We start from the raw sequence: 26,815 nt of genomic DNA, 5'->3' as shown, positions 1-26,815 counted from the left end.
AGCAGGAATATTAATTTGGAATAAGTATGTATGCAATAAATCTTCTGCCACGGGATAGCAATCACGGAGATGCAGGAAAGCTGTGCTCAAACCTGTCCTTAGACCTGCCTTTATTTACATTTTGATTGGCTGCCATTTGGATAAGCTGGAGTATTGTCTCACAAAACAATGAATTTTAAAGCTGTGGCCATGAATTATTTATTAGCTTGCAAGTGGGAGAAAGGTGGGCTGAGTGCCACTGCTTCCATTTCTTTGAAGGATCCTATGGTTACCATCTGAAGCCATTTTTTTGGTCTTTTTCTTTCACTGTCACAGTAGGATCATCTTTCTAATGCTTTACCAGCTGTGAATTAACTCTGTACATACATTTATTTTGTCTTAGGGGATTGACTGCTTTTGTTTTCAGCAGAGACATAAAATAACTGCATTGACAAGAATTGCCATGAAGTAATTTGGGAACTCCTTATACCACAGTTCACAGAATGGGAGCAGCATATGTTACCTTCCTTATCCTCAGAGGTTATACTTAAAAGTTTCCTACATATATATATATGCGCTCATAGAATATTATCTAATATCCAACATTACATATTGGATAGTAGACATTAAGTGTCATGCACTGAACAAACAGGGCCATAATCCCCCCTGAGACACTGTCATCAGGACTGCCAAGTAGCTTTCCTCAATGCTTGGTAGGCTTTCCTGAAAGCCTTTTCATAGAACCATAGAATTTGGAATGGACCTCAGAGACCATCTAGTCCCAACCCCTGCCCTGGGCAGGGACACCTCCCACCAGAGCAGGTTGCTCAAGGCTCATCCAACCTGGCTGTGAACGCTGCCAGGGTTGGGGCAGCCACAGCCTCCCTGGGCAACATAAAGGTGACTTACTTTAAGTCACTTTATGCTGTTGGACTTTGATAGAGCAATTGAGAAGTTGGAGAAGGCAGGGACTAACCCAGGTACTGTAGAACATGAAAACTGGCTAAAGGAAAGATCTCCAGAAAAGAAACCAACTAGGAAGGGTTTAATGAAGTGCTTCAGGGATGGCTTTAAATTGAGACATACAGCCCCAACTCCCTCAGCCTGTCCTCACAGGGGAGATGCTCCAGTGCTCTTAGCAACTTTGTAGCCTCCTCTGGACTTGCTACAACAGTTCCATGTCCTTATGCTGAGGACACCAGAACTGTGTGCAGTATTCCAGGTGGATCTCATGAGAGCAGAGTAGAGAGACAGAATCACCTCTTTTGACACCCCCACCTGACTCCAATCTCCTGTCAGGGAGTTGCAGAGGGTGATAAGGTCTCCCCTGAGCCTCCTCTTCTCCAGGCTGAACACCCCCAGCTCCCTCAGCCTCTCCTCATGCCACTTGTGCTCCAGTCCCTTCACCAGCCTCGTTGCTCTTCTCTGGACCTGCTCCAGCACCTCAGTGTCCCTCCTGAGCTGAGGGGCCCAAAAGAATTAGATTGTTTAGTCAAAGAAAGGAAGGGATTATGCTCCTGGAAAATGTAGTCACAGCAACTTCAGAGAGAGGAGATGAAGCTGGAGGTCTCACTTCCTATCGGGGCATCTTCGAGCACAGACTGTCCGAAGAAATTTTAAGCTCTCATTAGTGATTGAATTAGTTATAAATAGGCACAAATGTCCTTTCTGCCTGGAAAACCTAAAGAGATTACTCAACAGATGCAAATCTTACTCACTGTGATTGACAGTGACAGAATGTTAAGATAACGTATGGTATTGAATGTAAATGCAAATAATTCCCATCAACTGCTGCCTGTAATTGGAAGTAGTTAGTGTTTCTGCACAGGGTCATCCTGCTGTCTGAATTACATTCTCTTTACTAGTCATGCATTTAAAAAATGCAAACTCTAAGAGTCATAGCAATTATGAAGGTGTTATATAAAGGAGAACAAGTGTTTCCATTACTGATAGGAATTACACAGAGGAATGAAGAAAGATCTTGCTGCCTTAGCAGTGTTCATTTTCTTGAGGAAACCGAATACATTTAGCCATTCTGGAGATTATGGAGTCCTACATCCTAGAAACTAGATTCCTTTGAAATCATCTTAATCTAAACATTTTACCTGAAGAACTAAACCATGATTAATTTATTAGGGATGTTCCCTTTGTGTTGGTCTGGTTTGATTTACTCTTGGTGTCACTGTTGTAGAGCACTTCTGTTTCGATTGAAATTCATCATCTTTTGTCAAGACACAGGGCTGGATTATTTATGGGGTTTTGGTAAAATGCAGTTGGGTCTACACAGAAACCTAAACACCTCTCAGTCACCTTTCTCACTCCTGTACTGAACTTGGCTAGACTTAAGCCTAGGGAAGACATTTGCCCATTAAATACCCAGTGTGTTAACTGACTAGATTTATGCCAAGTTAACAAGCTGTTAAACAAAGCTGATTATAGCTGCCAGTCCCATTTCAAACTCCAGGTCCCAGTGAAATACAGTATTATATTTTTCTTAATGAATTTAAAACTTCTCAGCATTCTAGGATTGGGGTTTCTTTTCCCCCTCCTAGTTGCTTGAGGCTATATCATGATCTGACCTACATAGCTGGCAGACAGCTCCATTGAGCACTAGCTCCAGCTGCAATCTACAGGACAGGGCTGTTGAAATTACCTCTTTTTCCTATCTTCTCAGAGCAATGATGATTATTTTCCAAACAAAGGATATAAAAAATGCAGATGTTCTCCTTCTCCTCCTCCTCATTCTGTTTTTATTTTCTGACTCTAGGTATGTGAATATTCAGATGGAACCAAGTCTTTGAAGCTTGGAGACTTTGGACTGGCGACTGTGGTTGACAGGGCTGTTGAAATTACCTCTTTTTCCTATCTTCTCAGAGCAATGATGATTATTTTCCAAACAAAGGATATAAAAAATGCAGATGTTCTCCTTCTCCTCCTCCTCATTCTGTTTTTATTTTCTGACTCTAGGTATGTGAATATTCAGATGGAACCAAGTCTTTGAAGCTTGGAGACTTTGGACTGGCGACTGTGGTTGAAGGACCTTTATATACTGTCTGTGGTACCCCCACGTATGTGGCTCCAGAAATCATTGCAGAGACAGGGTAAGGATGGCTGACTAAGACATAGGCCTTGTAACCTGTTATTTTTGGCAGGTAGCTCCTAACTGTAAGAATTAGAATGCTCTACTGGGCTGCCCCTCCAACCTGTTGTAACCAAACCACCCATGGACATCATTCACAGCTCCTCAAAGAGGACAATTTCCTTGCTCTCCCTGCTCCCAGCAGTCACCTTTGCCTCCTTACCCACCTCCCTAGGGCCAGCACTGGTGCAGTGATGTTCATTGGTTTGTGCTCAGCATTCAGAGCCCATTGCACCAGCTGCTTGGGGAACAACGGACAAGGAAGACACAATGTTCATGTTAAAAATGGAATAATTTTTATTGGAAGAGGCTCCAAAGGTCGCCTCGTCTAAACCTGTTCTCAGAGGAGCCCTAGTTAGATCATCTTGATACAAGTGACCTTATTGGGGTGACACATGCTGTTTGATAGCTATTTGTTTAATTGAACAACCCCATTTTCCTGTATTTAACAGGTCATTGCATAAGTACAGAACAATTTGGTAAAATGGTAGAATTTCACAAGTCATCTTTCCTTTTAGACCTGTTAGAGCTCCATTCCATGCTCTGCCTGACTCTTACCATAGCTGTGACCACTCTGAATTTGGTCTTCCCAATGGAGGGAGGTTTGTTGTGTTGTTGTAGTCATTGTTCAGTGCATTTGTCATATCAATAAATATTTCCCAGCTGCAGTGAGCTCAAATGTCAAAGGGCTCTTCGTCTGCATATGTTAGATCTTGACAAACTGAACATACTGAACAGAAAAAAATAGGGGAAATGACCTCTTTTTGACCTGTAGTGTTTTAATTTCTGCGCTTTCAAAGAAAAGTGCAGTTCTTTCTCTCTGTGTTCCTCGAGACTGGAGAATTGGTGTATGTCTTGTTGCTTAGCAACACATGATAACCTTAGAGATAGTTATTTCACCATAGGGACTGAGAAGGCACATCCTTGTCTTTTATCCTCACTGAGTCTGGATTGGGAAACCTTGATACTGACTTGATAGTATATTCAGAAGACCCTTCAGAAGACCTTGAGGCTTATGATGGGGAAAAAAAAAAAAAGAAAAATCATAGAATTCTGATCTCCTAAAGGGTGTAAAGTTGTGAAGAAGATGATGCTCAGGTACAAAATATATTACCACATCAGCTGCAAGTTAGATTCTGATGTATTTACATCCATGCCATTTTTCTTTGATTTGGAATGAGGTTGTTTTTAATTTAGCATAAGTCACACAGCCTTGTTTCCTCAGGTATGGCCTCAAGGTGGATATTTGGGCTGCAGGTGTGATTACATACATCCTCCTCTGTGGGTTCCCACCTTTTCGCAGGTGAGTGGCCCCAAGGGTCAAGGGGAAAACACTCCAAAAAACACATTCTTTCTGAGCAGGTCTTCCCTTTCTCCCTGAACAAAAAGGGAGGTGGGGACAAAGGGGATTAGATTGACACATTTTCTGCTAGTTTTTATTCATTTCTTTAAATAGTTTTCACTTGTCCCTCATTTTAGGGTTTGGGATTCGTTTGTTTTCCCAAGGGAGCGCTGGGTTGGTGCCGAGCACTGGGATGTGGGGGGTGAGGACAGAGCTGCTTTTCCTTTTGTCTGCCCAGTATTGTATCCCAAATCCATGTGCGAGCAGGCTCTGCCCTCTGCTGTTGCCTTGGGATCCAGCAGGGCCGGGGAAAGGGAACAATTCCCTTCTCTTCCCTTTGAACCTTGCTAGTCTTTCTGAGAAGCCTCTTAGGAGCAGTGGAGTTTGCTCACATCACTCAGTGTCACCACACGTCTGAGTTCTACTGCAAACCAAATGGATGTGCTTTTTGCCTCAGCAACTTTATTTTATTTTAATTTTTTTGCCAGGGAATGAGAAGGAATCAGCACATTTTAGCAGGGATTTCTCCTCTTAATGCATCAATTATTGCTGCACATTCTGTTGGTTCATTTTCATGGCAAAATACTTAATTTTGTACTGAGTCACCAATGAGAATATTTTGCAGAGAATACAGTACACACAACTATTGCTCATGGAAAAAATATTCTTTACGTATTTGGGGTTTGTGTGTTGTTAGTTCATGTTTCAAACTGAAAACATGTTTTGAAAGGTACATTATACAAACAAATGGCAATTTCTTTGACTTTGAATAGAGTTTGGGTATGGAAGGTGTCCACATCATGCTATTAGACAAGGCCTTTTTAAGCAAGGTTAATAAATATTTACAGCAAACCCAACTCAAGAGCTAACTTGTTCTCTACAGAATTAGGTTGGGTGGCTGTTCAGTGGCTACAGCTAATAAACAAGTTAAAAATGAAAAATTCCACTGCCACTGATCTCTGAATATTCATTACACAATGTTTTTTATACAGAAGTATTTATCCTTTCAATGTCAGGAGGCTGCCAGTACTCAGTAAACTAAACGTGTCATGTGTTTTCCATAGCTCCTCTTTGGATTGTGAAAATTCTCCTGGTCTGATAGTTTGGCAGAAGAGGCTCATTTCACTGCACCTTCCCCCATCATATCTGTGGCAAGTCCTTTAGAACTAGGGGGGAAGTGACTTACTTTTTAAGCCCCTTTCCTGTCCCTGTCTGTTAGCTCTGCAGTCTGTTCCACTGGAAGAGCTTTCACCTCACTGTATTAGTTTTTCTGTTCTCATCACCTGTGGCAGTGTAGCCATGGCAAACAGCTCAGAAGTGCCTCTACACAACTTTGTGAGTTTGTACTTCTAGCAGTTGATCTAACATCACTTCTGTTCCATCCCCAAATCAAGTTAAAATTCACAGGACAAACTGACTTCTTTATCCTAATCTTCTTCATTACTGCTGTTCCACAGTGAAAACAACCTTCAGGAGGACCTCTTTGATCAGATCCTCGTTGGGAAGCTGGAATTTCCTTCGCCCTACTGGGATAACATCACTGATTCAGCAAAGGTACTAATATGTTTTCCAACCTGTTTCTGATAAGCCACTGAAAAGACTGTGCCCTGTTGGAAAGGCAGAGTAGAGGATTCAGAACAGGTTCTTACCACTGCTCCAGCTGCTGTGCCTTTTCAGTTGGTTTAGCTTACCAGTGCTTGATAAAAGCTAAGTTTTGCAGGCTGTCATGTTGCTCTCCAAGTAAGGACCATCACATGACATTGTTTGCTTCTTGATGGACTATTCTAGCAGGTTATATACAGGTGCTCCAGCTGTAAAATACAGATGTCTCGGAATTTTTCCCTCCTATCACTCATTAAAAACATAAAAATTATTGCTATGCATACTGAAAGCAGTTGACATCTCTTCATATTTTACTTGAGCCAGTTATTTATTAGAACTTAGAGCCATTGGTAATTGCCATTTACAACAGTTCTTGTGTTGCCCTTGCAATCTTGTTTAAAATGATTGTGTCTGAAGGTAAAGGTTCCAATCTGTAAGCCCTGCTACTCAAGCTAGTTCACTAACTTGCTCTGTAGGTTTAGGTTAGACATTAGGAAGAGATTTTTTATGGAGAGAGTGCTCAGGCATTGGAATGTGCTGCCCAGGGAGGTGGTGGATTCCCCATCCCTGGAGGTTTTCAAGCTGAGACTGGATGTGGCACTTAGTGCCATGGTAGGGTTGGACTTGATGATCTTGGAGGTCTTTTCCAATCTGTTTGATTCCATGAGAAGGTTTTTCAAGGGCGACTTGGCTCCAAGTCCATGAATTTGTTCATTTGGGAGGGGAATGGATGTGTCTGAATTGGTTTGTAGAACAGTACACCAGGAAACTAGCTGTTGTCAGTGCCTTAAGAAGAAACTTGAATGATCTGAAGAAAGCTGTTTTGGGGTTTTGGTTGCTTGGGGATTCTTTAATTTTGTTTTGCTGACTGCTCTGTATCAATGACCTCTTCAGGCTGATCATAGCTGTAGGCACCATTAACAGAAGGCCCATGGAAGGTAAAGCTGTAGTGCCCCTAAAATAATAATTTCATCAGCTCCTTGACTTTCAGAAAGTTTCTTGCCCCTGATTTGTGCATTTTATGTACTATTATTATGTGCACATGCACTGCCCATAGAAGGTCTCATTGGTTTGATTTCATTCTGGTCATCTGCATGAATATAGAGAGAACAAAGTTCTTATACCTGGTATTTTAAACATTTCCTTTGGTTAAAAAAGGAAAGATGAAACATGCCTACAGCGAGGAAGCTGATATGAAATATGCCATCCAGCACTCTTAAGCCTGAAGTCACACTGGTATCACTGGTTTTGGTATCAGCTGGGTTTGTTTCATCCAGGTACCAAGAAAATTGCAGCGAGAACTTGGTGCTACACTGTTTTCAGTTATAATATCCTTCCTTACTCCCTTCAAACTCTTTTTTTCTTTCTTAATGAAGGAGCTGATTAGCCTCATGTTACACGTGAATGCTGAAGCCAGATACACAGCAGCACAGATCCTAAGCCATCCCTGGGTGTCCGTGAGTAAATTATGTTTCACTTGTCTCTAATTTGCTGTTAAACCTCTAAATCTAACCATTCAAGTGTCATTTTCAGAAGCAGCAATACACTTCTACTCAGTCCTTTTCTGTTTATCAGACCACTGATCCACACAGGGGAACAGTCAGAGCCTGAAGTTCACTTCAGCTCTAGGAGCACTGTCAGCTTTTGGGCTCTGCAGGAACACACTGAGGCTGTCACTTGCTGTCTGCAGGTAGAAGGTGCTCAAACCCTGCTTAAACATAAAAACAACAGGCAGGTGTGTCATTTCAGCACCTTTTTTGTCTTGCACATTCAGCCTAGAAACACTCAGCTCCAAGACATGTGTGTGGAGGCACTTGCTGTGCCTGTTGGCATCTCACTTGTTGCAGAGCTACTGAGAGTATGATCTGTTTCTTGAAGCTTTGTAAGAGAAATACCATTAGAAATACCAAACATCTAATTTACATGGGTACTACATGGCTGTCCTTCATTTTCTTGGGCAGCAGCAGTGGGGAACACCAAAGTCTATTGTTATCAATGTAAAATCAGTTCATTATTAATCAACATCAGATTTACATGTACATAGTCAATGTTTAGTCCACATTTTACTGAGGATGTCTATGGTGTTCCCTGACATGAGAGAAGACAACTCTAATGAGTGTGTCTATGCATCAGCCCCTCTAAGCCCCACACTTAGATGGACCATTTAAAATGCTGATTTAAAAGAAAACCAAACCACAAATACACTTTTTATTTTTACCATTCTTTCAAGCACATTAACATGCTCCAATCAAACTTGCAGCTTAGAATTGTGGGACAAATCAATGACTGCCACATGCCAATTTCAGAAGTTCATCCATAAAACAGTGAGTGGCTCCTCTGTTCCTTTGTGATTATGTCTCATGTAGCAGAGTGTGTTCACTTTTGGGCTGCCTGAATGAACACTTATGAAAAAGCAGGAGGGTAATAGAAAACTTCTCTTTTACTTGGTTGCATCCAAGCATACTTTTTTTTTTTCCTAACTTGAATATTGTGTTTTTTCTTGGACAGGATGATGCTTCTCAGGAGAATAATATGCAAGCTGAAGTAACAGGTAAACTGAAGCAGCACTTTAATAACACCCTACCCAAGCAAAATAACACATCTGCTGGGGTTTCTGTCATCATGGTAAGAGAAATGAACATTTTTATACATTTCTATTATACTCTGCATATTTTCCTGACAGTGCTTTAGGACTATGTGTGGTGCAAGAATAGCAAACCCCAAGCTGGAATAGTCTCTGATTCTAGTCTTTAGTGATGTATAGTGTGGGTTGTCTTGAGAGCAACCAAGTCTATCACAGTGTGTTACCTCAAAAACCAAAGTTTCAAACAGAAACATGAACACTAAGTAGTGTATATTGAAGTGAAGCTTATTAACAGTTTGAAACCTTTCATTATAAAAACTGTGATCTGTACTGACCACCTAGTTAGTTAAGGAGGTTTTTCCCCTCTGCCTGACCAAGTATTGCTTGACGTTGGGTGTACAGTCACTCAGCACTACCCTTGCCAGGAAACCAGACTCCAGTTCAGAACTCTCTTTGTAGTACTGAGTGTTTGCCACGTTCATTTTGTCCTCATCTAACCCCTGCTATGTTTTCTCTGTTCCCTAATGGGGAACTTTCTTTGAAGCATACCAAAGAATCCTGATGACCTACAGCTGAACTTACATAAACACTCATTCCAGAAGGCAGATGTGTGAATCATGGTAGAAGAAATGGAATTTGCTGCTCTCAGTACTCAGAGCTGCACTTGTAATTGCCCAATCTCTCTTGCAGAGAATATGCAACTGCTGTAATGATTGAACTGCCCTTCTGTTCTTACTGTGGTCCATCCCTGCCTGATGCAAGGATGGACACTGCACACAAAGATGATCCTCAATTACTAATAGGACAATAAAACAATCTGTGGTAGTAACATAACAGTAGTTTCTACTCCTAGCTCTTAATATCAAGGACTCTCATAGTCCAGTGCACTTATGTTAGCAAAGACTTGTTTTAATCACTTGAAAGTCAGTAAGTTTAAATCGTGTTTCTGCATTAGGATATGTTTTTGCAAATACACCTATATAAATTAAATAGGCCAATAATTCAAATGTTAGGAAGAGTGATAACATAAAAAATAAGTTGGAAAATGGACCTCAGGTTCATGCTGTTGTCTGCATTTCATTTGACAGTTTGACTTGACAGTTTGAGAGGGACTTCAGAGCTTCATTCTTTATACTGTTGAGACTATGGATAAGCCTGAAGCTGAAAACTGGTATAAAATGCACTCTATGTAATAAGAGCAATTTTAATTCTAACTCTCAGCCCCTCTCCAACTTGCATGCCACTTAAGCCTGTCTCAGACGTCTGACACAGCATAACTTCTGGCTTCTTACTGGTGTGGGTTTTTCCTGATTCTGTCAGCTACTGGCATTCCTTCAGCCAGGAAAGTACACCTCATTTTCCCTTTTCCTGCCTTATTTCCTTGAACAGGTATGGAAGGATGTAAATGCCCAGTTAGTTATTTCTGAGTGCTGCTCCCAGTTAGTGCTGAAAGGAGGAGTAAAATCTTGCTCACAACAGTGTGATCTAATGAGAGTTAAGTTCCAAATTTGTTCTTCTTGCCCTGGAAGGATGTAAACACACAGTTAGTTATTTCTGAGTGCTGCTCCCAGTTAGTGCTGAAAAGAGGAGTAAACTCTTGTTCACAACACTGTGATCTAATGAGGCTGAAGTTCCCCATTTGTTATTCTTGCCCTGGTTTTATCTCCAGCCTTGAAATTTAGTTCTCTTTGTGCCCAGAAGTTCTTCCCTGGCAGTAGCACTCATTGCTTACAAACATTCAGCTTCAGACCAGCACAGACTGTGCCTCTCATGTATTGCAGTGCATTGCTCTCAGTCCACCTGCACATTTAATGGAACCCCCTTAGCATCACTTCATTCCAACACTGTCACCTGGCCAATGCAGATAATCCCATCCTGTGGCAGATAAGTAAAACTGCACATTCCCCAGTCCAGTGTTCTTGCACAGGAGGCTCCTGCTGCCCCCCACCCACCCCAAGCATGTTGCTGTTAATTCATGACTGGTTTTTGATTTTTTTTTTTGGTCAATTTAAAAATGTTCTGTAAATCTAAATTTGTTGCAATCATGTTAGTTCTGCTTAAAGTAAGTCTAGTTTCTGTCCCTTGCTTCCTTCCTTTTTTTTCCTCCTTTCCCAATGCCTGCATTGCTTTCTTCTGAGTAGGTCCAAGGCAATGGTACGTACTAACTGCGATGCTTTGTTCTGCTGCACCAAAATTACATGTCCTCCATGTCTGAGCGAGAAAGGAGAAATAACTCAGCCAGTCTGAAGTGGAAAAAGCTATACAGCCACACAAAAGAAGTAAAGGAATCTCTTTGAAACACTTACAGAAAAGTTTTCTCTCTTCAATGATGCGTAGTTGAAATATTCTAAGCAAACAGCAATTTTTTACTTCCTCAGATATATCTTGATCTGTTCTCCTGGAAGGAATTTTGTACATGTTTGTATATCTTACCATATCTAAAAGCAATTAGAAAAACACTGTGAAGGCAGAACTAAAAACCAAAACCACTGAAAATACACATTATTTAAAGGAAACACTTTAATTATCACTTCCTTTCTGGTACCACAGAGCAAGGCAGGAGAGAATCAGTCCTAAATTAATAAAACCCATTCTTACTTAGTGGCAGTAAAATTAAACCTCCTCTGTCTTTTTAAAACAGAAAACCCTAAATTGCATTACACATCTTGCTATGTGCAAGGTGTGACAACTGCCAGAAGCTGCTGAAAGGACAGCACAGGAGAGAATCACTGGCAGCATGTCCATGTCCTTTCCCTTTTAAATAACTTTACTTGGCCACTGAAATAGCAGAAACCACTTTATTTCTAACTAATTTTTCCCAGCAGGCAAAAAAAAGGGAATGCAATCCTGCCAGCATAGCAGCTCTCTTGGTAATGCTCAAACTGCTGCAGAGCATCGCTAAACTCAAAGCTCAGATACAGCTCAGTTAGTAACTTCCTTCCATGCTCCATTTGCAAAGTGAATTGTTAGTAGCAGAGAATTCAGTCGTGTACTATGGAGTTTTCTCTTTGTAGGCTAATGATGTCAAAAAAGAGATTTTTTTACAGAGAGAGTGCTCAGGCACTGGAATGTGCTGCCCAGGGAGGTGGTGGATTCCCCATCCCTGGAGGTTTTCAAGCTGAGACTGGGTGTGGCACTTAGTGCCATGGTCTAGTGACCACGGTAGGGTTGGACTTGATGATCTTGGAGGTCTTTTCCAACCTGGTTGATTCTATGATTGGCCTAATTGCAGCACTAGGCAGAAAAGCAGACCCTGTTCTTTAAGACAGATGAATAAATCATTAAGTTTCCACCTGACATCTCCACCAACAGGTCAGCTCCCCTTCTGCACCACGTGGTTTGTTACCGAAAATGAGTCCTCACTAAGCATCATGTGATTCTTTGTGTCTGCAAAAACAGGTACAGAAGTTTGGCTAACAGCTCCTCTGAGTTCCTGCCGTATTACAACCACTCACCACCTTTTTTCCACATCAGACTTGCAAGACAAGATTTGAAACCTGCAACATCATTACAAACTCATGTCTGAAAGAGAAGTTTTCCTTACCTTTTCCAAAGTCAGCACCACAAAATACTATCATTAATTGTATCTAAGATTTCTAATGTTATTTCTCCTTTTTTTTTCCCCTTGGCTCTAATGCATGCACTTAATGTCTTGTAGATTGTTTTAACCCTGAAGTTAAGACAGGACTTTACTGAACTGCTGTTTTCATGTTTTGCCTTGGGGTTTTCTGTTTGTTTGTAGAACACAGCTCTAGATAAAGAGAGTCAGATTTTCTGCAGCAAGCGCTGTCAGGACTCTGGTAGAGCTGGAATGGAGAAAATTTCTGCAATTGCTGCTGCAGCTGCTGCTCCTCGTGTGGCTGGGCTCAAGACCTTCCTCCCTGCTGCTTCTGAGCCACTCAGCTCCCCCCTGCTGCCTGTCTCAGGCTCTCCAGGGCTCGCTGGGGATCAGCCTGGTGCGTAGGACTGGTGGAACCAAACCCAACTGAAGCTCCACAGCACTCTGGCCACAATTCTCTTCATTTCCCATGACTGTGTTGAGTTTGTGTGCAGCTCCTGTGGGGAGCCCCAGCCACGGGAGGCTGAGCTTCTTTCTCAGAGTGGATGAGTGAAGCTTTGAGTGCTCTTGGCCCTTGTCTTGAGAACAGCAGTAGGGGAAAGACTCTGGCAATGTAAGATGATTTTTTAAGTTGTCTGTGTTAGTTTAATTAACTTCATTTCACACAGCCTTGGGCTCTGACTAGACTAACTTATGGTGTAGCTAACCATATTTTTATAGGAACAGTGACCTGGCCTCAGCTCTACAGCAGGGCCTGTGCTGTTCTTCAGGTGGGAATGCTCAGAAAAGTGGGAGAGGAAGACAAGGGAAGAAAACTTACATTTGCCTTCTATTCCAAAGCCTCTATTTTTAGCTAAGTTTCTACTAAACTTGAAGAGGCAAATTTTCATGACAAATTTTTTAGTGGAATATCTGTACAATATCATGGGACAAACACTGGTGATAGAGAGGGAAGGATGGTTGTTTTCAATCCAGTTTGTTATCTGACTTGCAGGTAGTGTTTAGCTAATATGAATTTAAACAAAGTGACTTGGGATGTAAACATGAACACTGGACATTTCTTTGTACTGAAGACTGGAGTGAAGGAAAAGCCTTTTTGTTCTAGTCATTTTCTATCCTAACCACAAGTGTCCCATCCACACCTTTCTCCAGGGTCAGACTACCTATTAGAGGAAATAAAATTACTTTGGAGCTGTGAATGGAAAGCTGCATGTTCTCTAAGCTAGGATGGACAGACCAGTTCCTAGTTGTAGGACGAGCTGATAGAGGAGCTGCCATCAACAGCCATCAGAGGTTTGTCAGTGCTATCCCCTGTTCACCTGGTGCAGGCACTGGAAACAAGGATTGGGGAACAGCTATCCTTGATCTGCAGTCACAAAATAGAGGAGGTTTTCTCTTTACCATAATGCTTAGTTCAATAGAGTATGTATTCAGCTGATTTTTTTCCTTTGCTCGTTCTTATGAATTGGTCATAGGTCATTTTCTCTCTTAGCTCTACTTTCTACTAGAATTGTAAAAGAAAGACCTGCAATAAACTTTGTTCATTAAAAAAAAAAACCAACAAAGCACAAAGTCACTCATTTCTTTGAGAACTCAGTTATTTTGTCAGTGAAACTATTGTCTTATTCCCCCTGGGGAGATTGAACAATTAGATAACTACCCAAAGATCTCATGGAATCAATTTGAGGGATTCCCATATGAACTTTTAAAGTTTATTGACTCCTATGGAAGATATAGGTAACACATGATTAAACATAAGTGTTTTTACCTTTTGCAGAGGCATTCAAATATCAGAAAGTGCCAACTGATAACTTATGGTCATGGTAGCTGAAAGAAGTGCAGCAATGTGGCACAAAAAGTGGTAGGAAAGGTAGGAAACAACCCTGCAGCACTGCTGTGACCACCCTCCCCCTCAGCAGCAGCAAGCACTGCTTCCCAGAGCTTCAGGCAATCCATGTGACACAGGTGATGTCCTGCAGAGACCTTTCCAACTTCAGCATTTGGAAATCTAACCTTGTTCTGCCACCTCATCACAAACAGCATCATGTGGACTAGTCCAGCCCCAGCTGAGATCCCAAGTGCATGTCTGGCCCCCAGGGAGGTGTCTGGGGTACGTGGGGTTACCTGTGGTAGGAGAGGTATGTCCTGCTCACAAAAGGAGTCCAGAACGGAGGTGTCTTCATAGGCTGCTGACAGAGGAGAAGGTGAGGATGTCCTTTTCCACAGAAGGGCTGCAGCACTCGTGCAAAACACCATGCTGCACCAGCTGCTGCTCCCCCAAGGAGTGTTTGATGCCATCACAGGGTCTGGATGCAACTCAGGACCAGTTGTGCTTTCAGTTTGGGAAAGCATTTCAATAGGAACCTTCCTAAAACAAACAAATCGACTCCCCATGAAATATTTTGGCTCTAAGATCAGAAACTATTATTTCTATCAATAATGAAGTGTTTCCTAAACCAACAGGAGATCATAAAGAAGAGACTTTCAGGATTTCCATTTGGCAAAATACACATTTGTTTGTTTGTTCACCTCCACCCAACCTCGTGAACCCAGCCCTGGCTTGAGAGAAATGCAGACTGCACTTCAAGAGGAAACCAATTTCCCCTCAAACTCTTCTGAGAGGAGGCTATGAATGTTGTTGAACTTACTTTAAGAAGTGTGAAGTGCAAGTTCTGCATAGCAAACGTTACTGCTCAACACACCAGACACTTACCATGGGCATGATCCTTCACTCAGTCACATCATCCTTCTGCTGCACAAACCAAACATGTAACTGCTGATCCCACCACAACCACCTCAGTACGAAAATGCAGAGAGCAGAGCAAACTTGGTCACCATTTCATAAACACCAAGAGTACTTTGAGTGCATTAGCCATAACAAGAACCCAATACTCCACTGAAGCTCTCAATTACAAATGTAATTTTATTTGATTTCTTCACTCAAACTGAATTTTCTCATTCCCAATCTTTACTGAAAGAGAAAGTAGTTAAATGCTTAGAAAAACCAGGAACTGCTCTAGTAGGCAGCTAGAGAAATATATGTATCAATACAGATATGGAATGTAAATTTCAACTCAGATCACAACATACAAAGAAGATTGTTATGAATACAGACTTACAAAACAGTTCTTTTCACAAATATTTTTTTCACAGAGTTCTGCACAGCAATCTGGTAGAAAAGTAGATTTGTGCAACACCAAAATAACTTGTTGTTCCTTAGTAGAAATTACTTTTCAGTTCCTAAAAGAAAGAGGTAATTTAATAGGACTGGGCAGGATCTGACTGGATTTGGTGATAGCAAAATACGAAAGACATGGCTGCTAGATGCAGAAAAGGAATATGGCATGTGCTGCAGCATTGCAGGGGCTACTGCTGAGAGGAAAAAAAAAGAAAGTCACCTGCAAGGCCAGTGCTGCAGTGTGGGGCTGTGTGCCAGCACTGCCACCTCAGTGCTTCCACAGGCAACCAGTGTGTTTTGCAACTTGTACCTACCAAAAAAAATACCTGCCTCTGTGGGATTCTAGCTGAAAGTCTTCAAAATAGCCTTTCAGATGTTGAGGAACAATCCACATTTTGGTGTGCCTTGAAGGAGATGCCAAGGAGCAACGAAAAGGATTCACACTTGATGTAGCACAAACTCCAGTCCTGATTTCTCTCTCTTAACTGCACAAAACATACAACTAAAAAAGAACTAATTGCCTAGGCCTAGCAACATGCTTGAATAGGAACATTGATGGAAATGATTTGCAAAGTTTAAAATTACATTAACCATAATTTAAATATTACCCCTCGATTCCCAGAAGTTTCAGTGCTGATGTAGTACAATCATTTGGAAAAGTACAAGACAAAGTTGTGGTACAGATAGAACAGATCAAAATTACCCAAATATCAGAATTCGTTATGTTAAAATCATATATTCCTCAAGGTCATAGATAAAGCTTCAGATGGAAAATCTGTTTCTTCATAATATAGCTAGAATGTCAGTTCTATTAACCACCTTTAGGCTTTGTTTACATACAGGGATCAAAATAGACTTCTCATTGTGACTAAAAATATAGAATTATTTTTTTTTTTAACTACAGAACGCAGCAGCTGGTTTTCTGCTTTTTTTGCCCTTCCCCCAAAAAAGTCAAGCAAGGTCTACAAAAATAGCAATTAACTTTAAAAAATAGGTTGCTTCTTCCAGCAAATTTAAGTTACATTCAGATGTAATATAGCTATTTATATCAGGAACCATTTTGTGGCTCGACACCCAGAGGGGTGTGCTGTGTCCAGTTCCCTTCTGACAACAGCTGCCCAGGTCAGTGCTCTGTGAAGATCATCAGTATCTGGTTTGATACTCATGGTGCCAACGATTGAAGTCGTTGTAGAAGACCACGATGCTCCCAGAGGCCATACCAGTCATTATACACCTGAGGAAAGCACAGGACATTTGTTAGTGAAGCTCTGTGAGTCAGCACAGAGAGGATTTACATCAACATAGGCACAAGAACATGACCAACTTCCACTGAAGACAGCTGGAGATGGAAGTGCTCCACATACTGCAAAAGTCAGGCTTTCCAAACAAATCATGTTGCAGAGCACAAAACCATTGGAGAATCATAGAATTTTAGGGGTTGGAATGGAGCTTAGAGATGATCCAGCCCCAACCCCTGCCCTGGGCAGGGACACTTCCCACCAGAGCAGGTTGCTCAAGGCTCATCCAACCTGGCTGTGAACACTGCCAGGGTTGGGGCATCTCCTACCTCCCTGAGCAATGCTGTATTTGGCTAAAATAACTTCTAGAAATAAAAATTACTATTTGCTTTAGCAAAATATGGATGTGTGGAGGGAATCTTGTTGTCCAATTATTCTACCTGCTCTGTTTTTAACAAAAAGGTCTGGAATTAGGAATGTGATTTGTATTGTAAGTGAAAGAAGAAAGATGCAAAGCACACATGTAACCTTCCACCTCCACGTGACACACTCTGTGGCCAAGAACTCAACCTATCTTGAAAGTCAGCCAAAGGGAGATTTCTTGGATCTCTCTCCTTATTCCCCCAAGAGCTGAAATCCTGAAACAAATTATCTTCCCTAAATATGACAGTTCGAAAGGAACTCATGCAAGCACAGAATGCTGAAGATAATCACCAGGACCTGTGAGCCACAGAGAAGCACAATCAGAAGAAAAACAAGACTGTAATTTCATGGTAGGTATATATTGTCTGACCAGACTCTGCTCTAACCTTTGGTCGTAGGACAGGGCCATGGATCGGATCCCAGCGTCGCACCCGGGGTAAGCAAAGAGCTGCTTCAGGTCCCACATCTGCCACACCATCACAACTCCGTTGTCTCCACCCGTGAGCAGGTACTGTCCATCCCGACTCAGCTGAATGGCCTGAGGGGAAACCACAGGGACATTTGTCAGATAAATATGTGCTGCTCTTACCCCCCACACTTTTACTTTCAATCGAAGGTTTCACTGGTTTCAATGTCCAGGGATCAATATCCATAAAAACTTGCGAAGGAACATTCTTGTTGTTTTACCCAGTAATAGATTCATATTATTATGCACAGATCTTTTTCAGGCATTAGACATCACCAGTTAAGTTTTACCTGACCTGTGATTTATTCCATATTCCAAAGATCTAATATAAGGTCAGCTAAAGAAATTTACTCTTCTAATTAGCTAGATTTACACTAGCACTGGCATTCAAATATAGTACCTGACATTCCCCCAAGGGTCTTTAATACCAGCCTAGCAGAAACTGAATGCTGAAGGGAACTGAAATGTTATACAAGTCACTAGAAAAAATTTAGAGCAGCATTTTTAGATTCCTGCTCTGGATTAATCAAATAATGATCCACCTCTCCTAACAGAGACTGTGTTTTCTTTCATCATCCATCCTGAAACTGGCTGTGATAAATTCACTGGCTCATACCCTGATTTTGGATGCATCGTGGGGACTGATGGCAAATCTGTGGGAAATTGTATTTTGGATCCAGATCATGGAGAACGATGGGATCTCACTGCTTTTCAGAGTGAAGACCTCTTGAAACAGGAGTCTCCAATCTATTGTGATATTTCTTGTGTGCTGTTGGGAAAATCACGATACCTACTGAGTACCTGGAAGAATAACTTTCCTCAGTTACCTACTGACTATACCAGATGACACTATCAGATATTCAAGTGACTGGAAGCATGAGAAATATTTCTTAAAAGAGGGATTTTGCCAAAATGTGGCAGTTTTCAAGGCCAGGCTGAATGAGGCCTTGAGCAACCTGATCTAGTGAGGAGGTGTCCCTGCCCAGGGCAGGGGTTGGGACTAGGGTAAGGTCCATTCCAACCCTTAAATTCTATGATTCTATGATTTTAAATTCCTCGAGAAAAGGAAGTTTGGGTGGGTTTTTTTAATGTACGGAATTGACCACAAGAACCACAAAATGAGAGAAACTAAAACCCAAATAAAGTGTATACACAGAGTGCTGACTAGCCTAGGAACCAAAACATCCAGTGTGTGAGATAGTAAGTGTAATCAGACACAGTGCACATCTGTACTTTTTGTATTCTGTGCTCTATTACTATGATGCCAAATGCATCCTACAAGGATTATATGTGCAGCATTTGGATTAAGGTAGAGTTTCTATTCTACGTTATAAATTCTGAGTGTTTACTGCAACAGCTCCCAAATAATCAGAATGAATCACATTGCTGGACTTTTACTTCACACACTGACTTTAAAAGGCATGAAACTGAAACCCAAACATCAACTACAACCAAAAGACAACCCTGAACCAAAGAAAAGATGATATACCTATTCCAGCTGTGCTTTGAATGAAGATGACAAGTCATACATGTAAATTTAGACAACAGCAGAATATCTGGAATTATTTTTCCAACCATATCTAAGTATGGCAAACTGAATACTAACCAAGGTTAGGGTTGAGTATTCTAAGCTGAAGCTTCTCCCACTGAAAACAAATATTCCAGCCATTCCAGCTCTTGTGATTGTTTCTACTGCCTACAAAAGCATGCTAAGCACAGACCTTGAGCACTCTTAATTTAGAGACTCTCTTAGAAGAGTAGAGTAAGCAAGAAAGTGGTGGAAATCAAACTGATAAGACTCTGAAAATCACCTAGAACTTGCATGCACTGAGTAGATGATCACAAGATCTAACACACCACACATAATTATTGAAGAGATTATTCATTAGAAGCAAAAATCAGTGTGGGGTGGTTTTCTCCTCTGTAGCAATGACAATCTCCTACGGGTATTTCCAAATTGCAATGAAGACCGTGACAAATAATTATTTGCTACACTTATAAAATTCAGCTGATGAAAATCCATTAACCTTATGGTCATGGTTCACTTGGATTTTATACTTGAGGCTTTTACTGAAGAAATGCTATATTAAAAGGCAAATTAAAGCCATTAATCTTTAACTCTTCCACTACCTGCAAAATGCAGTGGGTGTTGTGATCTTTGGATTAAAGAAAGTACAGGCTTTGAACCCTTACTAATATCTATGCAATTTTACTAAGTCATTGGCTTGTCACGAGGACATGATGCTGATTTATTTTCATTTATTGTTTACTACTAAATTTCTCAGCCGTTTGTCTATAGAAATATATGAATGAAAGAATGACTGGAGGAATGAATGGAAGAAAAAAAAAGGTGACCCTGTCAACATTTCAGTTTCCTGACAAGCCCTTCAAGGTTTAACAAACGAAAAGATGTTTTTACTCCCAAGTATTCCAACTGGTGGAGAAGATGCCATGAATCAATTTTACTGTTCTGCTTTTCCCCAGTGTAGTTTATCTACAATTCTGCTAGGTGGGAGACTGAAACAACCCTGCAACTAATCTCTCTCACAACATGAGCTTCAGCCTCTCACAGAATCCCCAAAGTGCACAATTTCAGCAATGCTCTGAAAGCTGCAGCTCTGACTTGTATTTCCTTGGAAAGTCTGAAAACTCTGCACAAATCCCCTTCAAGGTTTGAGGGTTTGAAAGGCAGTGCTTTGTGAGAAGGCAGGGCTGACACTGTGACAGGCCTGGCTTACAGCAGCAGGAGTCTTGTGGGCACTTCCACTTCTCCAAACAGACTCAGGAAAGGAAAATAAATTGGTTCCTCTGGGTGAAACAGCATACAGCCTTTGTTTAGGGTAAAATAACTTTGCTTCTCAGAACAAGCAGACTATTTAGAGCAAAGTTGTTCATTAAGATATCTAAACACTACATGGCAGATGTACTGTGATACGCCTAAGCTCCACTGAGCAATGCAGTATTTAAAACAAAAACAGGTGGAAGGCATTGATTAGACTCTGAATTTCCCCAGAGTGTCTGAAATTTTTCCAGCATAAGAATACAAGAAAGAAAATCAGAATGTTGACCCAAACATCACTATGGAAAGCTGCTAGTTTTGCTAATAACCCTCCAAAATCCTGGTCCATAATGACATAAAAAAGCAGAGAGCAGAATGTTACAATACAGATTCAATCCTTATGACCTTTTCCTTCCCTTTTCTATCCTCCTCAAGCAAAAGCCAAGGCAAAGTGTTTGTCAGCACAGCCCTTGGGTAGGTGCTATTCATTTTAAATGCCCCACTTTAATCATGCAGTTGCCACTCTCCTTCCAAGATGATAGAGTGCAGAAGCACTGGGCAAGACGCTGTAGGTTGTTTAAGCATAAAGCTCAGCTGGGACCACTGGGAGAGAAAGAAAACAAACCCAAACCAAATAAACCCCCAAAACCCTGTGCGAACGTAATTCTGGCCCAGAGAGAGCAGAACTTCCATTGCCTCCAGCAACATTCCTAAAGCTGTGGGTACTGACTGAAACACTACAGAAATTGTTTGAGCCAGCAAGGGATTTCTAGATATTTTACAGATTTGCTGGCCTAGCTGACAACATAATCACAACTGAAGATGACAGATTATCGACGTTATTAATGGGAAAAAACACTGCGATATGTTCTTGCTTTGTGGAAAGAACTGGGATGAAGGGTAGGCTGAAAATCTCCGAAGCATTTGTACAAGGACAGCCAAAGGTGCAGTTTCAGGGAACTGATGCAAAAATCTACATTCATTTGGTAAAATGTCTTGGGATAGAAATACACACGTTTCTGCTTCACTTCCCCAGCCTCAAATCTACACTTGTGGCTGCAAAGATCAAATGCCCTCTCACCCCTGTAGACTCTCACTGGGGAACAGAGACCTACTCAGAGTTATTTCTGCAGATTCCACCAGCCTGTCTGACACTGTGAAAACATAGGGACACTGGATCAACACAGCATAGCACATCATAGAGTTTTAGAAGGTTTTAACTGGAATATGCTGAACTACATTGGAAACTTCAGTGCTAATGAAGAATTCACTGTTCCATGTAAGTTATAAAATAGAAAAAAATGGAGATCAAAAGTCGTAGAATCATATAATCATAGAACTGAAGGGTTGGAATGGACCTTACAGATCATCTAGTCCCAACCCCCTGCCCTGGGCAGGGACACCTCCTCACTAGATCAGGTTGCATAAGGCCTTTAAAATGGCAAAAAGCTTCCTAATATTATTAGGAGTACATGGTCCCTTTAAAGCTTTTCAGAATCCTGATACATCCTCTAGATATATGGTCTAGTGCCACCTATTTATGGTCTGGCTATAGAAGGAGTCTCCACACAGCTCCAACGCTGTCAGCTTTGACTGGCAGTGGAACTGGCATCATTAGCTCACATTTGATACACTCACCCTGATCTTGTCATCTGTTTCCATAGTGGCCTGAAGTCTTCCATTCACACTGAACACACAGAAGAGCCCATTTTCATAATATATGACACAGTGGCCTTCTCTGGAAGCTTGAATCAGTTTTGGTCTCAGGCAGTTTTCAGGACCTTCTAATCTTTCAGGACCTTCTAATGTCCTCAGTAGATCTCCATTCATAGAATGTATGAGACATGGTCCTTCTAGTGAGACAGGAGAAAATCTCTAGTTAGTGATTTACATGCTCATTCAAAGACATCATATATCAAATGATAAGCAATGACTTCTACTTAAATAATCACCATTATATACACTGTAATGGTTTTTACCATGTTTAAGTGAATTGCCTATGACTTTCAGGGTGCCAGAGAATAAGCTGAACAGTTTATCCCTTAAAAGCTTTACATTAAGGTATGTCAGAGCACATATCCAAACCAGTTAGTGACCTAACAGATTTTCTTTTGTGGATTTTCCTTTAAAACTGGCAGCAGGTAATTTTGAGAGCATAAAAATTAAAAGCACTGAATCTTAAAATCTGAGTTTCACAACACAATGACACATAGAGCTAAGTATATTTTTTGGAGATTCTCTTTGTACTCGAACCTATATGGACACAATAAGATAAAAGAAATTGCACAACTGGCACATTTAAAGGGGAAACAAAATTATTCTCCAGGTCAAGACACGAAAGGGTAAGGAAATGCTATAAAGTTCCTTAAACAGTTTTAGAACTTCCCTCACAGGCTATTCACTCCCCTCTTCAAGAGTCCTAGCATTGCATGGAAATCACAATGTTGTTTCTGTATTATCACATAATTAGTTGATTCATAGCATTCTATAAAGCATTTAAAGGCCAAAGAATATATTTTGGGCCATGGTATCATGTAGTTTCAAAAATATGTAGGTATTCTGAAGTGTTACTCTAAAAGATTTTTAACCCACACATGATCCACTAAATATTTGCTTTTTAACATGTTTGGACAAACACCTGATTTGTACATAAGGTAGATGAGCTCACATACCTACAGCAGAAATGCACACTGCTGCAGATGAGGAGTATTGAAAAAGTCTGAAAAAGTGTCTCAAAGTAGGTACTTTGGAAATACTAAAGCAGAAAGATCCTAATTCCAAGAAATGTATGGCTTAAAAATAATTGTGGACCACCAGATCAGAACATTATAAACAGTATCCATAGAATCAACATATTCTTTGTCCTTTGCCTGCCAAAAACAAGTCTTGGAGAACACAAATGGGGCATGTTACAGGCTCTGCAGCCAAGCCCAAAGAGCCTGGACAGAATTACTAGTAGTTTATATACACCCATCAGCAGACAAACCAAGCAGCACATTTTCCTTCTCCTGAAACTAATTTTTGCTTCCCTTTCTGAGAAGCTATCCATAACAAACACTCTTCACCACCCTGGCCACGGAAAGCTCTGTGCTACATGCAATTACACCCTGGATAAACAAACAGAAATAGCAATCAGGAGGGACCTGATGTGGCTGCCTCTTCTTGTAAATGTCTGAATAATCCTCAGTTTTAACATGTTTAAAAAGAGGTTTCAAGTTCCACAGCAAGTTAAAAAAAAGGTTAGAAATCAAACCACCATAATTCTGTCACTTGAGATGATATTCCTTCCCACATTAGGATCATACCTTCAGGAACAGAAAGAAATGACAACAGCTTCCTTACCTTTTGAACCACTTATTACCAGGCCAAGCTCAGCACAAATGGCAGCACAGGTGATCTCGTAGTCATGCCCTGTCAAAACAGCTCGAGGAGTTGCAAAATCACCTTCAAAGAAAGAACAATAAAAGCAATCCTGGGTTACAATCTGTTTCCGAAATCACCACTCTCAATCACCGAAGCATCTTCCGTTTCTTTGCTCTTTGTGTTCATGCTCCTTACAAATCACTTCAATGCTCCTGTTTGCATAGGGGAGTTCTGCACTTTGACCTCCACAGGACAGTCTAGGAGCTCAGTCTGAACATTGCTAACACACATCAGTACAAATGTCAGGTGTGTCATAAAACCAACCAAAGCCAGAGCACAGAGTTGTATTTTCCCCTATTTATATTTCATGGAAGAAGAGACCTAAGTCAATTACTACCTCTTCCTGTAACAGGAAGCAAACACAAGTATCACCATGAGAAGACACCTACAGTGCCCAAAAGATGAAGTAAAACATCCACTGACTGATTTTACTTTAACCTAGTAACAGTGCTGAAACCTCAGCCTGAAGTTGTTAGATGTGGAGCTCAGACCACAGTCAGAATTTCTGATGAGCCTGACAAAACAAACCAACCAAACCCAACTTGAATTCCCACTGCTCCTGTTAGACATTTCCCTGGAAAAAAACCCCAAACAAATAAAGCTGGGGGGTTTTTTTAGATTCTCGTTGCAATCCAACATGTGTGGATACAATAAGACAAAAGAAATTGCACAACTGGCATATTTAAAGGTGGAAAAATATTCTCCAGGTCAAGAGACAGGAAGGGAAAGCAAATGCTATAAAACTCCTTAAATAGTTTTAGAACTTCACTCCCAGGTTATTCACTCCCCTCTTCAAGAGTCCTAGCACTGCATGGAAATCAGTGTTGTTTTTGTATTACCATATAATTAGCTCATTCACAGCATTCTACAAAGCATTTAGACTCTAAAGAATATATTTTGGGCAATGTCATCATGTAGTTTCAAAAAGGATTAGATGAGTTTTTATGCAGCAGGAAATAACATCACAACAAATCATGATCCGTGAGATACCAACAAGGCAGTAAAGAAAGGGCTAAATCAAACTTTGAAAACTTGAAAAACAGGAGATGGTTTTGCAAAGAGACAGTAACCAAGGGAATGAGTTGGTCCTGTTACTCCTCTAAGGTAGCATCATTCATATTATGTTTAGGGTAGTTTTCTAAAGGTAAACACAACATAATGTCATTAGTCTGTCCATGTTGAGCCAAAATAGTGCAGCAATTGGGTGTTGTTAGAAATTTTGTAGCTATATTTCAGCTGGTAGCTGCTCAGATCCTGTGTGTGTACAGGGAGAGACTTCCCTGGAAAAGCAATGTAAGATCTGGACTTGCATAAATAAAAGCTCAGCTTACTCTTCATGTTTTACATTTTTACTCAGACTGTTTTGTAACACCTCCCAAAATGTCTTTTAGGAAGTCTTGAATCAAGGACTTTGACCTTTCAAAACTTGATTTATTCTGCAGCTACTGTTATAATCTATCATTTACCTATACAAAATCTTGTAAATAAATCTCTTAGACACAGACACATGTATGTACACACACACAGAGGCACGTAATGTTAGCAGAAATTTTAGCTCTGAAAATGCTTTGGAGCAACTTGCTGAATTGTCCTTAATCTCTTAATAAATAACCATTAAAGCTATTGCTTTTGTTTCGTAGAATGCTTGAAAAAACCATGCCCCAGTGCAGGAAGTATGGCAGACAGCAAAGGAAAAACTCCCAACAAATTAGAAGCATAAGGGTAGACTTAATGACCTCGAGGTACTTCTCAGGTGGCTCAGCCTGAGCACTCACAAACCTTTCAGAGCAAACTTGTCCTGTGGAACTTTCCTCACCCAAACGTGGGGCAGACACCCTGGAAGGCTCAGAAGTGAACACAAACTTCCAGTTTGAGGGGGAAAATCTAACAGCAACCGTAACACTCTTACTACCAAGCAACAATTTAATGCCCCTGACCCGTTTTTGTCTCCTTTGGCCCCAAGTCACAAAAGGAGCTTCATGCATTTAAAGGTACTGTTAGTTTTACTTTAAAATGATCTGCCTATGTTAGCAAAATGGTCAAATTCTGGGTTTATTGCTTTATTTTCCTTTCAGAAATTGCATGAGCACACACTTGCATAAACCAGCAAGAAGTTAATCTAATTATATACACTACACATTAATGGAACTTTTGAAGTCAGAGAAGTTTTAAATATACAAGGTTGCAGAGCGGGTAATGAATGTAAGATGTTGGAGTTAGAAGGACTTAGGAGCAGCAATGCCTGAATGAATTATTAGGAGGTGCAGGTAAACAAAATCCTTAGAGGAACCTTGTTGCTTACAGACACTACATTGCTATAGGTTTTACCTGCATGAGGCTGTCAGTAGGTACATAAAATGTAGGGGATAAGATCCTTAAAAAAAGAAGTAGAAACTGAGCCTATATTTACCACAACTCACAGAAAATAAAATCACCTAAGTAATACTCACAGTCTTTTCAGAATTTGGACTTCAAACATAACAGAGTATAAATCTACAGGTGGCAGGATGAGGGTATAGAAGTTGTATCAACTGTTTAGTAAATTATATTTGCACTACAAAACCACTCGAAGTGAAAATGAAACAGAAGAAATCTGAATGGTATCTTTAAAGAACTTAGGGCTTGAATAGATACTGTAAAAGAGGAGCCCTGTGAAAAGTCAGGCTGAGTCCTTTGATAAGAATGTCAAGTATTTAGGGGTTTCCAAGCCTCTGATTTTCCAAATAATGGGGTCAACTTAAAAGCTGGTCATAGAGCAGAACAGATTTCTTTAAAAGCTTCTAAACTGTTATTGCTTCAGAAGATTGTCATGGTTTTCAATAATGCAAAGGGAAAATTTTATTTTGCTGCTGGTTTAAGGGGCACCACTTCAAACTTTTCTAAATTGTTTTAGGGGAACAGACTTGCAGACCTTTTGAAAAGCTGGGGAAGTGACTTCAAAGGGAAGAGAGTCTTTGTCCACTAAGCAGGTTTACGAGCACTGATGCAAACCCTAACTAAGGGCTGAAAAGAATCCTCAGTGAATCTTTATGGAGATCCTTAAGGAAGATGAACAAGTCAAATGAAATTAAAGATAGTTCAAACCCGAGCCCTAATAACCAAG

General features: G+C 40.7%; 2 protein-coding genes across 2 annotated transcripts in view; one reads left to right on the top strand and one right to left on the bottom strand.

Annotated features, from left to right (window-relative positions):
* The window catches only part of LOC103801261 (serine/threonine-protein kinase DCLK2-like), a 32,578-nt gene extending 22,716 nt beyond the window's left edge, over positions 1–9,862 (top strand). Inside the window, exons 9-14 of the mRNA XM_009073672.1 lie at positions 2,947–3,080; positions 4,344–4,421; positions 5,918–6,014; positions 7,439–7,519; positions 8,571–8,687; positions 9,735–9,862. Coding sequence (XP_009071920.1) covers positions 2,947–3,080; positions 4,344–4,421; positions 5,918–6,014; positions 7,439–7,519; positions 8,571–8,687; positions 9,735–9,752 — 525 coding nt within the window. The 3' untranslated portion in view covers positions 9,753–9,862. The remainder of the gene's footprint in view (positions 1–2,946; positions 3,081–4,343; positions 4,422–5,917; positions 6,015–7,438; positions 7,520–8,570; positions 8,688–9,734) is intronic.
* Positions 9,863–17,303: 7,441 nt separating this feature from the next.
* On the bottom strand, positions 17,304–23,838 carry LOC103801271 (lipopolysaccharide-responsive and beige-like anchor protein). Its single transcript, XM_009073683.1, has 4 exons — positions 23,790–23,838; positions 23,632–23,733; positions 21,928–22,142; positions 17,304–17,582 (listed from the first exon to the last, which is right to left on the bottom strand). Exons 1-4 carry the CDS (start codon positions 23,836–23,838, stop codon positions 17,304–17,306), a joined length of 645 nt encoding a protein of 214 aa, XP_009071931.1.
* Between the last annotated feature and the right edge of the window lie 2,977 nt (positions 23,839–26,815).

The sequence above is a fragment of the Acanthisitta chloris genome, unplaced genomic scaffold, assembly GCF_000695815.1.
Source record: "Acanthisitta chloris isolate BGI_N310 unplaced genomic scaffold, ASM69581v1 scaffold22180, whole genome shotgun sequence".
In the NCBI taxonomy this organism is placed as follows: domain Eukaryota; kingdom Metazoa; phylum Chordata; class Aves; order Passeriformes; family Acanthisittidae; genus Acanthisitta; species Acanthisitta chloris.
Note: the sequence above shows the minus strand (reverse complement) of the source record. Positions and strands in the feature narration are given on the sequence as shown.